The 17147-nt window shown below is 38.9% G+C and overlaps 2 protein-coding genes across 2 annotated transcripts in view; both read right to left on the bottom strand.

The window, feature by feature from the left end:
- Nucleotides 1–1388, bottom strand: part of LOC134210710 (protein cycle) — a 101947-nt gene extending 100559 nt beyond the window's left edge. The window contains exon 1 of the mRNA XM_062686942.1: nt 720–1388. The gene's annotated coding sequence lies outside the window, so the exon portion shown is untranslated. The remainder of the gene's footprint in view (nt 1–719) is intronic.
- A 13067-nt stretch (nt 1389–14455) lies between these two features.
- On the bottom strand, nt 14456–15784 carry LOC134214997 (nitric oxide synthase-interacting protein homolog). The gene is made up of 5 exons (XM_062694263.1): nt 15502–15784; nt 15175–15389; nt 14799–15108; nt 14632–14740; nt 14456–14577 (listed from the first exon to the last, which is right to left on the bottom strand). Exons 1-5 carry the CDS (start codon nt 15675–15677, stop codon nt 14506–14508), a joined length of 882 nt encoding a protein of 293 aa, XP_062550247.1. The 5' UTR covers nt 15678–15784; the 3' UTR covers nt 14456–14505.
- Between the last annotated feature and the right edge of the window lie 1363 nt (nt 15785–17147).

Here is a 17147-nt window from a genome sequence, read left to right on the forward strand (position 1 = left end):
GTCTGTAGAAGATTGTTAACTAAAACATTACTGCTACTGGAATCCCCGTTCATTAAACGACTTGTGGCGTGATAAAAATTCATCAACGGGTTGAATCACTAACATTAAAATAATTAGCTGAATCAGTTGTTTTAGAATGTAGAATTTTGAGCGTTGAAACGCTTAGGTTAGAATTTTTACTGGGATTTTTCTCGACCTTGACCTTGAGCTATAAAAAGCAGCGAAATAAATTTAAAAGAAAAGCGCAAATCACTCAAAGAAGATAAATCCTATTATCCTACACTGCCTGTAACCGCATAGTTGTCCCATATTTGCTGGGTTTCCTATTCATATGGAACAGTTATGCGATTACATACAGTACATTAGTCGTGTAACATCGTCGTAAGTTGGTCGTTTTTGCTCTTTTAAAAACGCAATTAAATTGATCGTATTGTTATTTTGTATTAAAAGTCATCGAATATCTCCGTTAAACTTTATAATGAATGTACTAATGAAAGTATAAATAAAAACCTTGATTAATCCACCTGGCGGTGTTGGTGCCTTTCTCGTGCATATGAAAAAATAGTATAAAATAAAATAGGCCATAACTTTTGAGCCCATAGAGCGATCTGTCCAATTTTCAATGGGACAGAATTTGTCAATTTGTCAGAATTTGTCGTACCACCCCCCAGTAATAAAACCACCTACCACCAAACTGAGCTGAGTGAAATTGTACTTACATTACAAATCTATCGTGTTTATCAATCCGGAAGAGCCCATCAAAACTGTGTATCATCAGCATAATGTACGATGACAATTTTTCGCCATTCCGCGCTATTATCACAGAAAGCCCTTTCCTCTGCTGTACACTATTTGCACGCGAACTTGCTCACGCTGTTCTGTTTACAACAAGCCCCAAGGCAATGTGCACACTAACACAGTTTGTTTTTCCAGGCGAATCTTCTAAACACTCTCGACACCAGCGTCGTGGTCGCCATCGACCATATTTGCAATGTTAACTATCAGTGAAGGTCGCGTTCTTGGTAAGTAAGTATACTTTATATTCTCCCTGTTTTCAACGAACACCAAACAAAATATCTAAAAGGCACTATTAGTTACATATTCCAGACCCAGACAGCCACGTAACCGCAGCTTCACTGCCCCCCAAAATCCACCACGGTAACGTACACCGAACCCGGCAAATGCGTAATCTCGATCGACACCAGATGAGACCACACCACGCGTTTCGCGCCAGAACCGGCGAGAGAGGAATCGCACCGCGCGCGCTACAGTTTCGCTCCGACACAATTGCGATGCACTACTGGACAATGCAATCCAGTGCATAGCAAGTTTTCTTCCCCAGGCATCCAGTCAGCGCGAGCGAGCGGCGGCGGTGCGACTGCGCCGGCTATGGGGCGCATCTCATGGGCGGGCGGTCATCAGAATTAACCCTCTGCTGGCAACAGGGAAGTGATTTGATATGCTATGGTTTGAATAGTAACACCTGGACTATACTGCCGGTGAACGAATAACTGTCCCATGTTAGCTGGGACTCCCTATATACATGGGACAATTATACGTCCTCCGGCAGTATACTGTTGACCGAGTTATGTAGTATTCCCTGAAAGCATTCCCATCTGCCTCGTTTAATGTGTACTCTTCATGTCCATAAAGGGTAACTGGTAGAATCAACGTTTTATAAAGAGCAAATTTCGTTTCTGTCTGCAATGCATGTTGCGGGACCCGTAATGGTTACGTAAGCCGTAGAGTCCAACAGCAGAAATTCCTCTTCTCCTTTCACGGAAAACTTAATTCTTTAATAATTATGTGGCGCGATTCACAGAAAAGATTAATAAAACGTTTAGCTATTTTGAGTAATACCAATATTGAGAATAATGTCTTAAGAATAAAAGGCGGAATAGAGCTTTATTACCAAATGGCGAGAAGGCTCAGCCATTTGCTAAGCAGTTCGAGAGTGCCCATCATTTAATTCAAGTTCTTAATTGTTTTTATACGCATATGGTATCACGGAGTTCCGAGCAATAAAGATAATTTGATCCTTCATTGCGAACTAAATGGATGAAATGAGAACTATTATTAGAAAAATTTAAAAAATGAATCATTCAAGATTGAAACTAAATTGAACTAAAAAATCAACGCGGCCATGAAAAGGTTGATAAGTTGCTTTTAATGTATGTCGCAAATAGTATGTACTTGTTTGATCGTCCCATGATAGTATTCCCTATCAGCATTCTCTATAAAGTAACTGCAGTGCCTGTACCGACGAAACTGCATCGCTGGTTGCCTGTTTAGAACCGCACTGCATACTCGTCAGCATGGATGCATTTTTCTATTTCTCTTGCTTCCCGGTGCCAGTGAGGGATTAGATTTCACATAGGTATGTTGGTACGTTGCTATTGGCATGCAGTTCGGGTTAACTCTGGGCGATTGCATCTACTCGCTGTGCGTGTTTAATGCAGGGATTTAAAAAAATAAAACTACGGGGCAGTACAACAAAGTTGTACGAAAGGCTACAATTTACCACAAATTCAAACTTTCTATAGAAGCCCCGATCCCATGACGTTATATACCAATCGACTTAGCTCGTCGAGCTAAAAAATGTCTGTCTATTCTTGTGTAACCGAATGTGTAACGAAACCCGAAAAAACATTAGCCAACTTTTCATATCTTCTTCTTCTATCTATCTTCTATCTTCTTCATCTTCTTCTCTTCTATCTTCTATCTATCCTGGGTGGTGCGAATAGAATCGATTTGGTTGTCAAACTGAAGCCAAAACTTTCTATTGTGACGGAGCCAAACATTGAAAATTGTGGTTATGCTCGTTTCAGATTTTATATTTAGAGTATTGTTCTTATTTGAGTAAAATATAAAAATAATCTTAGTTTGAGTATTGTATTCTTTGTAACAAATATTTTCATATTATATTTCAAGTGGAAAATTAGTAGGAATGCAATTAAAAAGCACTTGTTACAAAATTTCACGAGATTAAACAGCTGACTGGAGCAGTCACGTAGAGTCTCGCGCATTTGAGCGCCCTCATGCAGCATGGAAAGCGGAATTCGAAGAGCGGGAAATGTTTGACAGCTAAGTAACTGCAAAATAATTTTGCTTATGGGAGTGATTTCAAACTATCCCTCTACTCACTTGAGAGCAGAAAAGCGGCTCTATCCGCAGCACCCAGTATCTATCTATTTCTATCTCTATCTATCTATCTATCTATCTCTATCTCTTCTTCTTCTTCTATATATATATAGAAACCAATCTATGTATGTATGTTCGCTAACTACTTCTGAACCACTTGGCCGATTTCAACCAAATTTAGTACACACATTTTCTATCCTCAGGCTAAGTTAATGGATGATCATTTGGAAAAGGGGGAGGGGTGGTGGAAGGGGTTTTGTTCAGAAAACGAACAATTCTGTGTAACTTTCAACTCCCAGGACCGATTTCAACCAAATTTTGTACATATATTCACTACGATGAGGCGATCATATGGGAGGGGATTTGGGAAAGGAGGAGGGGTCTGGAGGGAGGGGTTTTGTTCAGATAACGGGCAATTCAAATAAATTATGAACCCCTGTACCGATTTCAACAAATTCTATATCATAAGGAAAAGACAACAAAGGGGGTGGGATGGTCATTGGGAAAAAGGGGAGGGTATGGGGGGAGGTGTTGTCTTTGGAAAACGAGCAACTTAGTGGAACTCCCAACCCCCAGGACCGATTTCAATAAAATTTTATGATTATATAAATTATATGATTAAAGATTAATGAATAAAAGCAAGGTATGCAATGATCCAATGTTCACCAATGCATAACTTCTATACCTCTTGTCCGATTTCAACCCAATTTGGAACAGACATTCTTTTTCTTAAGAAGGCGAAGATGATAGGGATGATATTTAGAAACCAGGAAGCTTGTTGAGGGACTGGCATTGTTCAGCTCTCAATCACCTCAGTGTAACTTCTGATCTTCCCTTAGCCGATTTCAGTCAAATTTGGAACACACATTCTTCATATTAAGGAGACGACGATAGTGGGTTAAGGATGGAAAAGGGAAGGGTATGGGGGAGTTGTATTGTTTAGTTATCGATCAACTCAACACTTCATCGAAATCATGGTTTGCCCAGTGAAAAGCAATGATTAATCTGTTTCCTTCTGGATGGTGAATGTGATCCTTTCTTTAAAAATAGATGTTTTCCGGGATAAAGCATCGGTGGATATTTTTCCTTCTTTAGAAATAGACGTTGGACCAGAATAAGGCGATTTTTGGTTTGACCTCTTTTTCAAAATCAGTCAATGTTTTCAAATGAAATCTGCCATCTTTTAATCAAATGATGAAGTATCAATAAGAAAACACAATTATCCTTTTGACAAATTGGTTTATTCATTTTCCGATTGTGAAAAAACTGCGAATCAAACTGGCAACTCCGAGTCTGCCGGCGGTATCTTCATGCAATAACAAGATGGAGAGCAGATGGACATTCTTGTGGCAATTTATAATACCTCTAGAACCTTCTTCTTATTCAAACATGAGAACTCACACGGAACCGCCAATCAATTCAATTTATGGATCCTTTCATTCACATCCGCCCTTGCGTGAAAGAAGCTAAGAGTGAGTAAAATGCAAAAAATCTGTACTTTACTTTTACTTCCATGTTGAATTGTAACCCTCCACTAGGTTTAATTCATGAGGGAATTCTGAATGAATTCCTGGGGGAATTCAGAATAAATACCTGGGGGGATTCAAAATGAATTCCTGAGGGAATTCAAAATGAATTCCTGAGGGAATTCAGAACGATCTCCTGCGGGAATTCAGAACAAATTCCTGGGGAAATTCAGAATGAATTCCAGGGGAAATACAGAATGAATTCCTGGGGAAATTCAGAATGAATTCCTAGGGGAATTCAGAATGAATCCCTGGAGGAATTCAGAATGAATTCCAGGAGGAATTCAGAATGAATTCCTGGAGGAATTCAGAATGAATTCCTGGAGGAATTGAGAATGAATTCCTGGAGGAATTCAGAATGAATTCCTGGAGGAATTCAGAATGAATTCCTGGGGGAATTCAGAATGAATTCCTGGGGGAATTCAGAATGAATTCCTGATGGAATTCAGAATGAATTCCTGATGGAATTCAGAATGAATTCCTGATGGAATTCAGAATGAATTCCTGATGGAATTCAGAATGAATTCCTGATGAAATTCAGAATGAATTCCTGGGGGAATTCAGAATGAATTCCTGGGGGAATTCAGAATGAATTCCTGATGAAATTCAGAATGAATTCCTGATGAAATTCAGAATGAATTCCTGATGAAATTCAGAATGAATTCCTGGGGGAATTCAGAATGAATTCCTGGGAAATTCAGAATGAATTCCTGGGGAATTCAGAATGAATTCCTGGAATTCAGAATGAATTCTGGGAATTCAGAATGAATTCCTGGGGAAATTCAGAATGAATTCCTGAAATTCAGAATGAATTCCTGGAATTCAGAATGAATTCCTGGGGAATTCAGAATGAATTCCTGGGAATTCAGAATGAATTCCTGGGGAATTCAGAATGAATTCTGGGGAATTCAGAATGAATTCCTGGGGAATTCAGAATGAATTCCTGAGGAATTCAGAATGAATTCTGGGGAATTCAGAATGAATTCCTGAAATTCAGAATGAATTCCTGGGGAATTCAGAATGAATTCTGGGGAATTCAGAATGAATTCCTGAAATTCAGAATGAATTCCTGGGGAATTCAGAATGAATTCCTGGGAATTCAGAATGAATTCCTGAAATTCAGAATGAATTCCTGGGGAATTCAGAATGAATTCCTGGGAATTCAGAATGAATTCCTGGGGAAATTCAGAATGAATTCCTGGGGAATTCAGAATGAATTCTGGGGAATTCAGAATGAATTCCTGGAAATTCAGAATGAATTCCTGGGGAATTCAGAATGAATTCCTGGGGAATTCAGAATGAATTCCTGGGGAATTCAGAATGAATTCCTGGGAATTCAGAATGAATTCCTGGGGAATTCAGAATGAATTCCTGAAATTCAGAATGAATTCCTGGGGAATTCAGAATGAATTCCTGGGGAATTCAGAATGAATTCTGGGGAATTCAGAATGAATTCCTGAAATTCAGAATGAATTCCTGGGAATTCAGAATGAATTCCTGAAATTCAGAATGAATTCCTGGGGAAATTCAGAATGAATTCTGGAAATTCAGAATGAATTCCTGGGGAATTCAGAATGAATTCCTGAAATTCAGAATGAATTCCTGGGGAATTCAGAATGAATTCCTGGAAATTCAGAATGAATTCCTGGGAATTCAGAATGAATTCCTGGGGAATTCAGAATGAATTCCTGAAATTCAGAATGAATTCCTGGGGAATTCAGAATGAATTCCTGAAATTCAGAATGAATTCTGAAATTCAGAATGAATTCCTGGGGAATTCAGAATGAATTCTGGGAATTCAGAATGAATTCCTGGGGAATTCAGAATGAATTCCTGGGGAATTCAGAATGAATTCTGGGGAATTCAGAATGAATTCCTGGGAATTCAGAATGAATTCCTGGGGAAATTCAGAATGAATTCCTGGGGAATTCAGAATGAATTCCTGGGGAAATTCAGAATGAATTCCTGGAAATTCAGAATGAATTCCTGGGGAATTCAGAATGAATTCCTGGGGAATTCAGAATGAATTCTGGGGAATTCAGAATGAATTCCTGGGGAATTCAGAATGAATTCCTGGGGAATTCAGAATCAGAATTCAGAATGAATTCCTGAATTCGAAGAATGAATTGAGAATTCAGAATGAATTGAATTCAGAGAATTCAGAATGAATTCCTGGGGAAATTCAGAATGAATTCCTGGGGAATTCAGAATGAATTCTGAAATTCAGAATGAATTCTGGAATTCAGAATGAATTCCTGGGAATTCAGAATGAATTCCTGGGAATTCAGAATGAATTCCTGAAATTCAGAATGAATTCCTGGGGAATTCAGAATGAATTCCTGGGAATTCAGAATGAATTCCTGGGGAATTCAGAATGAATTCCTGGGAATTCAGAATGAATTCTGGGGAATTCAGAATGAATTCCTGGGGAATTCAGAATGAATTCCTGGGGAATTCAGAATGAATTCCTGGGGAATGCAGAATGAATTCCTGGGGAATTCAGAATGAATTCCTGGGAGATTTCAGAATGAATTCCTGGGGGATTTCAGAATGAATTCCTGGGAGATTTCAGAATGAATTCCTGGGGGAATTTAGAATGAATTCCGGAGGGAATTCAGAATGAATTCCGGAGGGAATTCAGAATGAATTCCTGGAGGAAATCAGAATGAATTCCTGAAGGAAATCAGAATGAATTCCTGGGGAGATTCAAAATGAATTCCGGGGGGGATTCAGAATGAATTCCTGGGGGAATTCAGAATGAAATCAGAATGAATTCAGAATGAATTCAGAATGAATTCAGAATGAATTCCTGGATAAACTCGAAACGAATTCCTGGGGGAATTCAGAATGAATTCCTGGAGGAATTCTGAATGAATTCCTGGAGGAATTCAGAATGAATTTCTGGGGGAATTCAGAATAAATTCTGAAATTCAGAATGAATTCCTGAGGGAATTCAGAATGAATTCCTGAGGGAAATTCAGAATGAATTCCTGGGGAAATTCAGAATGAATTCTGGGGAATTCAGAATGAATTCTGGGGAATTCAGAATGAATTCCTGGGGAATTCAGAATGAATTCCTGAAATTCAGAATGAATTCCTGGGGAATTCAGAATGAATTCCTGGGAATTCAGAATGAATTCCTTGGGGAATTCAGAATGAATTCTGAAATTCAGAATGAATTCCTGGGAATTCAGAATGAATTCCTGGGGAATTCAGAATGAATTCCTGGGAATTCAGAATGAATTCCTGGGGAATTCAGAATGAATTCTGGAATTCAGAATGAATTCCTGGGGAATTCAGAATGAATTCCTGGGGAATTCAGAATGAATTCCTGAAATTCAGAATGAATTCCTGGGGAATTCAGAATGAATTCCTGGGGAATTCAGAATGAATTCTGAAATTCAGAATGAATTCTGGGAATTCAGAATGAATTCTGGGGAATTCAGAATGAATTCCTGAAATTCAGAATGAATTCCTGCGAATTCAGAATGAATTCCTGAATTCAGAATGAATTCCTGGGAATTCAGAATGAATTCCTGGGGAATTCAGAATGAATTCCTGGGGAATTCAGAATGAATTCCTGGGGAAATTCAGAATGAATTCCTGGGGAATTCAGAATGAATTCCTGGAATTCAGAATGAATTCCTGGGAATTCAGAATGAATTCTGGGAATTCAGAATGAATTCCTGGGGAATTCAGAATGAATTCCTGGGGAATTCAGAATGAATTCTGAAATTCAGAATGAATTCCTGGGAATTCAGAATGAATTCCTGGGGGAATTCAGAATGAATTCCTGGGGAATTCAGAATGAATTCCTGGAAATTCAGAATGAATTCCTGAAATTCAGAATGAATTCCTGGGAATTCAGAATGAATTCCTGGGGAATTCAGAATGAATTCTGGGGAATTCAGAATGAATTCCTGGGGAAATTCAGAATGAATTCTGAAATTCAGAATGAATTCCTGGGGAAATTCAGAATGAATTCCTGGGGAAATTCAGAATGAATTCCTGGGAATTCAGAATGAATTCCTGGGGAAATTCAGAATGAATTCTGGGGAAATTCAGAATGAATTCCTGAAATTCAGAATGAATTCTGGGGAATTCAGAATGAATTCCTGGGAATTCAGAATGAATTCCTGGGGAATTCAGAATGAATTCCTGGAAATTCAGAATGAATTCCTGGGGAATTCAGAATGAATTCCTGAAATTCAGAATGAATTCTGGGGAATTCAGAATGAATTCCTGGGGAATTCAGAATGAATTCCTGGGGAATTCAGAATGAATTCCTGGGAATTCAGAATGAATTCCTGGGGAATTCAGAATGAATTCCTGGAAATTCAGAATGAATTCCTGGGGAATTCAGAATGAATTCCTGGGGAATTCAGAATGAATTCCTGGGGAATTCAGAATGAATTCCTGAAATTCAGAATGAATTCCTGGGGAATTCAGAATGAATTCCTGGGGAATTCAGAATGAATTCCTGGGGAATTCAGAATGAATTCCTGGGGAATTCAGAATGAATTCCTGGGAATTCAGAATGAATTCTGGGGAATTCAGAATGAATTCCTGGGAATTCAGAATGAATTCTGGGGAATTCAGAATGAATTCCTGGGGAAATTCAGAATGAATTCCTGGGAATTCAGAATGAATTCTGGGAATTCAGAATGAATTCTTGGGGAATTCAGAATGAATTCTAATTCAGAATGAATTCCTGGGGAATTCAGAATGAATTCCTGGGGAATTCAGAATGAATTCCTGGGGAATTCAGAATGAATTCCTGGGGAATTCAGAATGAATTCCTGAAATTCAGAATGAATTCCTGGGAAAAATTCAGAATGAATTCCTGGGGAAATTCAGAATGAATTCTTGGGGGAATTCAGAATGAATTCCTGGGGGAATTCAGAATGAATTCCTGGGGGAATTCAGAATGAATTCCTGGGGAAATTCAGAATGAATTCCTGGGGGAATTCAGAATGAATTCCTGGGGGAATTCAGAATGAATTCCTGGGGGAATTCAGAATGAATTCCTGGGGGAAGTCAGAATGAATTCCTGGGGGAATTCAGAATGAATTCCTGGAGGGATTCAGAATGAATTCCTGGAGGGATTCAGAATGAATTCCTGGGGGGATTCAGAATGAATTCCTGGAGGGATTCAGAATGAATTCCTGGTGGGATTCAGAATGAATTCCTGGGGAAATTCAGAATGAATTCCTGGGGAATTCAGAATAAATTCATGGGGGAATTCAGAACGAGTTCCTGGAGGAATTCAGAACGAATTCCTGGGGGAATTCAGAATGAATTTCAGAGGAATTCAGAATGAATTCCTGGGGAAATTCAGAATGAATTCCTGGGGGAATTCAGAACGAATTCCTGGGGGAATTCAGAATGAATTCCTGGGGGAATTCCGATTCCTGTGGGAATTCAGAATGAATTCCTGGGGGAGTTCAGAATGAATTCCGGGGGGAATTCAGAATGAATTCCTGAGGAGAATTCAGAATTAATTCCTGGGGGAATTCAGAATGAATTCCTGAGGAGAATTCAGAATTAATTCCTGGGGGAATTCAGAATGAATTCCTGGGAGAATTCAGAATAAATTCCTGGGGGAATTCAGAATGAATTCCTGGGGGAATTCAGAATGAATTCCTGGGGGAATTCAGAATGAATTCCTGGGGGAATTCAGAATGAATTCCTGGGGGAATTTAGAATGAATTCCTGGGGGAATTAAAAATGAATTCCTGAAGGAATTTATAATGAATTCTTGGGGGAATTCAGAATGAATTCCTGGGGGAATTCAGAATGAATTCCTGGTGAAATTCAGAATGAATTCCTGGGGGAACTCAGAATGAATTCATGGGGGAATTCAGAATGAATTCCTGTGAGAATTCAGAATGAATTCCTGGAGGAATGGTTGTTTGCCATCATATTTTGCTCATTCAAAAATTGTTCTATTCTGCCAAAGAATGATCCATAACGTAGAAGAACTGTTCCGTTTTCCATGTGTTCCATGTGTGCGCAGCGCACTGATGAAAAAAAATCACAAAACTAAGAAACAAATCAATTTGTTTTTCATTGCTTTTTTGCAATAGGATGAATATGGGAGCTATGAGGGTCTCCAGTAGCCTTGCGAGCAAAGACGTAGAATTGCCAATCCTGAGATAGCAAGTTCGATTCTCGATCCGGTCTAGGATGTTTGGGCATAGTATTTCCATTGTACTTGCCACATAAGATACATACTCGTGAAATGACGGGCATAGAAAGCTTTCAATTTATAACTGAGGAAATGCTGATAGAATACTAAGTTGAAAATCAGGCCAATTTCCTGTTGGAACGTAGGGTCATAGAAGAAGAAGACGGGAGCTCTGCGATGAAGTGCCGAACAGTTCCTCTATATCACGCGGAAAATGGCACTATGCAAACCGCCGTCACGATCTTTGCATTGCATATCTAAAATCGTCATACTTCTTGGAACAGGGGCCTCATTGCGCATATCCTTTCGACAACTCTTTGGTATGACATTCTGCATGGTTTTCTCGTTTCGAGTCGAGGTGCGCAATGCCACCCCAGGTTTTGTTTTCGATGGATCCTGGAGTAAATTTTCCGGAATTCTTCTTCTTCTTCTTATTGGCATCACATCCCCCAGTGGGACATTGCCGCTTTGCTGCTTGGTGTTCCATTAGTTCTTCCACAGTTATTAACTGCGAGGTTTCTAAGCCAAGTTACCATTTTTGCATTCGTATATCATGAGGCTATCACGATGATACCCAGTGTTATTGAGATAGTTTCCAATCCGAAAAATGCCTAGACCGGCACCGGGAATCGAACCCACACACTTAAAATAAATCGCAAATTTCTGTGAAATTTCACCGAAATCTCAACAGCAGAACTGTTCGGTAAAAATTTTACAGATTTTTTGGTGATTTTGACAGTTGAACAAAGGGAAATACCGCAGAAAATCGGTGAAACAATTACCGAACAAATCTGCTGTTGAGATTTCGGTGAAATGAAGCAAAATTCACCGAAATCTGTGAAATGATTTAAGTGTGCAGACACCCTCAGCATAGTATTGTTTTGTTCGCTATAGTTCCCATATTCATCCTATCGAAAACTAAGGAATTAAACGCAAATGGGTTGCTTCTTGTTTTCCAGTGCGAACACATGTTAACTAAAATAACTGACACAATTTGTGCTTCTTTTTCATCAAGATGAGCTGACCGTGAGTAGGGAAATGGGACAGTTCCCCTATTGTATCATATCAATCCAGTGCATACTTCCAGTAGGTACAACGTAATTCGTGCACTTACCGACACGCTCCGTAAGATATTCTCAAGAAATAGATTACCAGCCCAGGTCATATGGCAATCCAATGGCATATCCTACTTATTGGTCACAACATTCTCACGAAGCGCATCATTTTCTGCATGTCCGTTAACATATTCAGTGTAGAATAAGGTCAAATACATATCATCTAGAGTTGCTCCATACGGTGCTAATGATGGCACATTCACCGCGGGAGTTTATATGTTTTGTCAGCTAGACTTGCGACTATGCGAAGTAAATGTAGGCAGACAGTAGTAGTTTTTATTATGATAGCAAGACTATTGTCAACAACTCTGATAATATTTGCGTGATCAAACAAAAGAAGATTCAAACACACAATTTAGAGTACAGGCTTCCATTTGAATATGTTTCTGCGTAGAAGTAGATATTTTTGTAAAATTAAAAGCAAAAAGAAATGTGCACCTGCTCGATTTTCACCATTGTGAAAACAGTTATGATTGGATATCTAAATGTTTATGTAGAAAATCTCCCTATAGCGCTCGTGATGTTGAAGATAGATAACTGTAATCCCCTAATTCTAGTAATAATAGGGATACAGTGATGTACAATGGTCCGGAAAATGTAGAAAATTTAAATAAAAAAAAATTCAACTATGTAGGCTAGATGTACCAGTTGTGGCTATAGCACCAGTTGTCGCACTAGTGCTTTATATGCCAAATGGCCAATCAAATCACCGCAAACCAAGTTCATATCGATAAAGCATATTCATATGATACGATAAAACCTTTGATCTTCCCCAAAACAAGCAAAGCGTAATTGTAAAAATGGATTTTGCTTAATTTTTGACGTCCTTTGCACCAGTTGTCGCACTAGTGGTCCCTATTTGGCCAGTCCCATAAGAAAACAATGGGATTTGCCAAATAAGAAACCAAAATTAAAAATAGTACCACAATGGTGCATGCGGTCCTATTATGGATTAATAAATTTTGATGATTATAAAAAAAAAATTATTGTTGTTTTCACAGCTGTTATAAGGAGCAGGAAGTAAAACCGTTCCCTTGATGTATAAAGCAAAGACTAATTTATAAAGTCCACCCACATGCCTTTACTTATTTTTTAAAAAATAGTTGTTCTTACGTGTGGCGACAATTGGTACACCCACCCTACCGGTACTGAAATGTGTTGGTGGCAAACTCAAATTTTGTTTTGACGTTCATGATGTCGGAAGTAAGCGTTTATTCTAGTACTGCCATCGGGAGTGACAGTGGGTCTGGGGGTTGAGAATGGGTCATCGCTCTTACCGGCAGTCTGGAGGTCATAGAGCAAAATCGTTCAAAGAGGTCTCTTATGTTTTAGTCTTCTCGCCCTCAGATACATTCAATCTATTCTACAAGCAATCTAAGTGGTTGAAACAGTGACCCATTCTCACCCCCATTTGACCCATTGTCACCCCCGACGACGGTAGTAAAAATGCGCGGCTACAAAGTAAAACCATGCTGAGGGTGACTTTATTCGGTTCCCGCTCCGGTCATTATCGGTATGGAGATTTCCTCGACTTCCCTGGAAATAGAGTATCGTGTTAACCTCATTATATACGAATGCAGAAATGGTAACTTGGCTTAGAAACCTCACAGTTAGGGGAAGAGGCCCCAAAACGCCCACCCGATGCAAAACGCCTTTTGTGGTTTCTCTCATATTTACCGTCATTAAGATGTCCGTAACAAAACTAGATCTAAAATTATGTAGGATAGGCGAAAAAAGTTTCAAAATAGTGCATGGGAAGGTCGGAAAAACCAAAAATTTCCACATTTTGAAGAAACATCTAACATTTTGGAGAGGCAAAACGCCCTAGTGGCAATAACATACAAAGTACTTGCGTCTCCACGGACTATCCATACTAGAATGCTGATTCGCCGACGCGTGGTACTTTGTTCCCTAGGAGCTGCCAGCTAAAAGGCGTTTTGCCTCATGAGTTTTCCGGCATCAGAATATCACCACTTTTTTGAAATATGAATATTATCAATATGATTGAAATTTTTGTCAATTTTTGAATGGCATCAACTAGCTATCTTGTTTAACTGATGCATAATGTAAAAATACCCATGAATAGCGTTACAAATAAGACAATAGAGCAGTGTTTGCTTAGCTAGGGCATATTGCCCCCCCTTCCCCTAATAACTATGGAAGTGTTTAATGAACACTTAACTACGATACGACAATGTCCTAGCGTAGGATGTAATGCCAACGAAGAAGAAGCTAAAACGTTTGTGGTTTCGGAGAATCGTTTCTACAAACTTTACAAAGAAAAAAATCTTCTGAATTTACAAAGGAAATAATCTTTGTAATTTACAAGGAAAATTCTTCCGAATTTCTAAATGAGATACGTCGGTGTTTCCTAGGTAAATTCTTGGGAATTTCCAAGGAAAATCTGCATGAAGATAATCCACCCAGCCGTTATTAAGTTATGTGGATTACCAAAGCAATTTATTTTCAAATATAATACACACCTATTTTTAGTGTCATTATTTATTATCATATGAAAAATGAATTATGCTATACTTTAACATTGCAATGCTGGTCGCTCTTCTTTTGCCTGAAGGTTATCGTTGGTTGTTGCAAATCCAGTTCCACCCTAAAATAATATAATAACTCAGTTTCATTCTATGCAGACAAATGAGTAACAAACCCTTTGCAATGTAATGATGTCGGATTCGTTGAGTTTCTCATTGGTCAGCGGATGAATCATATCTTTCTTGATAATCTTTTCCACACATTCCAAAGTAACAACATCTCCTCTGCAATAAATGGTAATTAATTCACACGCCAACTTCATAGGCAGAAATAAGATCTTACGTGGTTTTCAGAACAGCACAGGGAACAGAATTGTTGAGGATATCATGCGTTACAGCACACATGTACCTATTTTCCTTAGCAATCAAGGATTTCTTATCAGAAGGATCCTTCACCTCGGTAAACTTCACATCAATCAAGTCTTTCATCTTCAATGGCTTGTTGGAAATGGGACAGTAAATTTTGCTGTCCGGTTTCTCGATGCGTGCCACCTTGGCCGCAGGAGTCTGCGAAGGCACCCAAAAGCTGGGCAGTTCCTTGCGCTTGCCGAGGGACACGTTTGAAATTGCTCCGCTGGTGCTGGGAATCTCATCTGAGGGGCAACGAAAGTAATGGGCATGTAATTTATGTCAAATCAGCACATAAAAAACCAACGAACCTAACTGATTGGTAGGCTTAGAGCTGACGATGTTCTTCTCGGTGGAAATGAAGCGATCTACCTGCTTTTTAGTTTCGGCATTCACCTTTTCCGTTTGTTCCTCCTCATCCTGCTTCAGTTGTCGTTCGTATTCCTTCATTTTTCTGGCAAATTCCTTTTTCTTTGTAATGATGTAGGTAAGAATAGCTTCCTTGTCGAACAAATATCCATCTTTGCTAAAATGAGAAGAACATTTGAACTAAATTCCCTTAGACGAATTCGCATCCATTCAACGCCATTAATTGTGGTCTTCCATATAATCATATTTATATGAGTTCAAAAACGTACGTTATAACAGGGTTGTGGCAAGGCTGTAGCGTCAGAGAGCAGCAATCAAATCCTTTCACCGAGTCCTTACCAATGCGCCGTGATGATGAACCAAAACCGGACGAAGCAGCGTCTTTCTTTTTCTCGTGATAGGTGTAAACCGCTCCGGCAGTGCAGTTCCTTGCATGACGAGTCATCTCAACAACAATTGCAATAATCAAATCAAAGTTGATTAAATTTCTCTTAAATGCACCAAACGTTAGATGTTTACAAACAAAACATTCCACTTTGACATTATTCTCTTCCTGGTTGCCAGTCATCTCGATTTGAAAATAGCTTTCCAATGAATCCCGCTCCAAGAAGCCCGCTAGCTTTTGCTGCCCGCAATCTGCTTGATGAGCTTTCATTGGTGAATAGCCCCTCGTGCGAAAACAGAAAATAAAATGATTTAGCGATGGGCGCCAAAACAGTTTCTGCACCACGTGATTTTAGGAGTTGTATTCGGTTGTAAGGAAAGCGATCCTTAAACTAAACGTTTAAAACACAGTAGTTGTATACTTATATATAAGTTACATTTTAGCCATGTAAAATATAGTCACAATCAGAGGCGCACGATTACGTTTTTTCATAGTCCAACGGTCCAACACTAAACAAGGCTCTTTATTTCAAGTTATTCACAGTACGCCATAGTAATGATATGAAAATGCTAAATGTGATTTTAAAAACTTAGATGTACGTTTTCATGATAAAATCTAAGACGAAAGTGTAGATTTTATAGTTCCTTTAGGGTACGGCCGGTATGAACAATTTATATATTTTATATACCGCAGAGCCGTAGCGTGGACTGCCAGAACCCTTCGCGAAATCATAATTTGGCGCCCCTCTCTAACAAATGAAAACAAAAACGCAAAAAAAATTAGAGATATTTTTAAATTCACCAAACGTAAGGTTAGAGGATTTAGTGGTTTAACGATGCTTTAAATACCATTCAATACTGAGTACAAGAAGCTTATTCTTGAAGTTCATGTGGGTTGCTAAATGTTCTCTTGAGATTTTTTCAATTTTGTGATACTTTTTTGTTTATTTCAAAAATCATGTAAGGGAACTTCCAGAGCCACGCTGGTAGTTTATAAAAAATGATGAGCCGTTTTCCAGAGCCTACGCAATACTAGGTCTAGTTGGGTTAATTAAATCCCGCTCTGAAATGCGTCGGTCCATGATCGGAATCGTTGTCGGACCAACTCGGGTCAAGGAAAATCCGGTTCTGGAGCGGATCTGACGGTGGCTGACTAGATTAATAAAGTGCCACTTTGGGTGAGATGGTCGAAGGTCAGAGTTGCTATCGGATCTAGTCAGGATAAGGGAAAACTATATTTCGGGTTCATGGGTTGGTTGATGGCCGGGAATTGCCATTGAACTGTATTTGAAATATGTAAATATTTTCTACCTCTTGAATGTCAAAAAGGCACTCACTCGGCCGCCTTTATCGAGCGCAAAATACTGGATTCGGATCAAGTAAAATTCAACTTTGGAGAGGCTTTATCGATAGTTTGGACCACTGGACTCGTAGGGACAAATTAAATCCAAATCTAACGTGGGTTGTTTGAACGATGTTCAAAATCGCTATCGGACGAATCAAGAAAAATTCAAATCTTATATGGCTTGGT

This window comes from Armigeres subalbatus, chromosome 2, assembly GCF_024139115.2.
Source record: "Armigeres subalbatus isolate Guangzhou_Male chromosome 2, GZ_Asu_2, whole genome shotgun sequence".
Classification (NCBI taxonomy): domain Eukaryota; kingdom Metazoa; phylum Arthropoda; class Insecta; order Diptera; family Culicidae; genus Armigeres; species Armigeres subalbatus.

Bases quoted from the DNA above. Each gene is read 5' to 3' on its own strand.
- LOC134214997 (XM_062694263.1), bottom strand. From the start codon at position 15,677: ATGACTCGTCATGCAAGGAACTGCACTGCCGGAGCGGTTTACACCTAT. The intron at 15,390-15,501 runs GTACGTTTTTGA...TTCTCATTTTAG, and splicing joins TGCCACAACCCTGTTATAAC to CAAAGATGGATATTTGTTCG. The intron at 14,578-14,631 runs GTTTGTTACTCA...ATATTATTTTAG, and splicing joins ACATCATTACATTGCAAAGG to GGTGGAACTGGATTTGCAAC.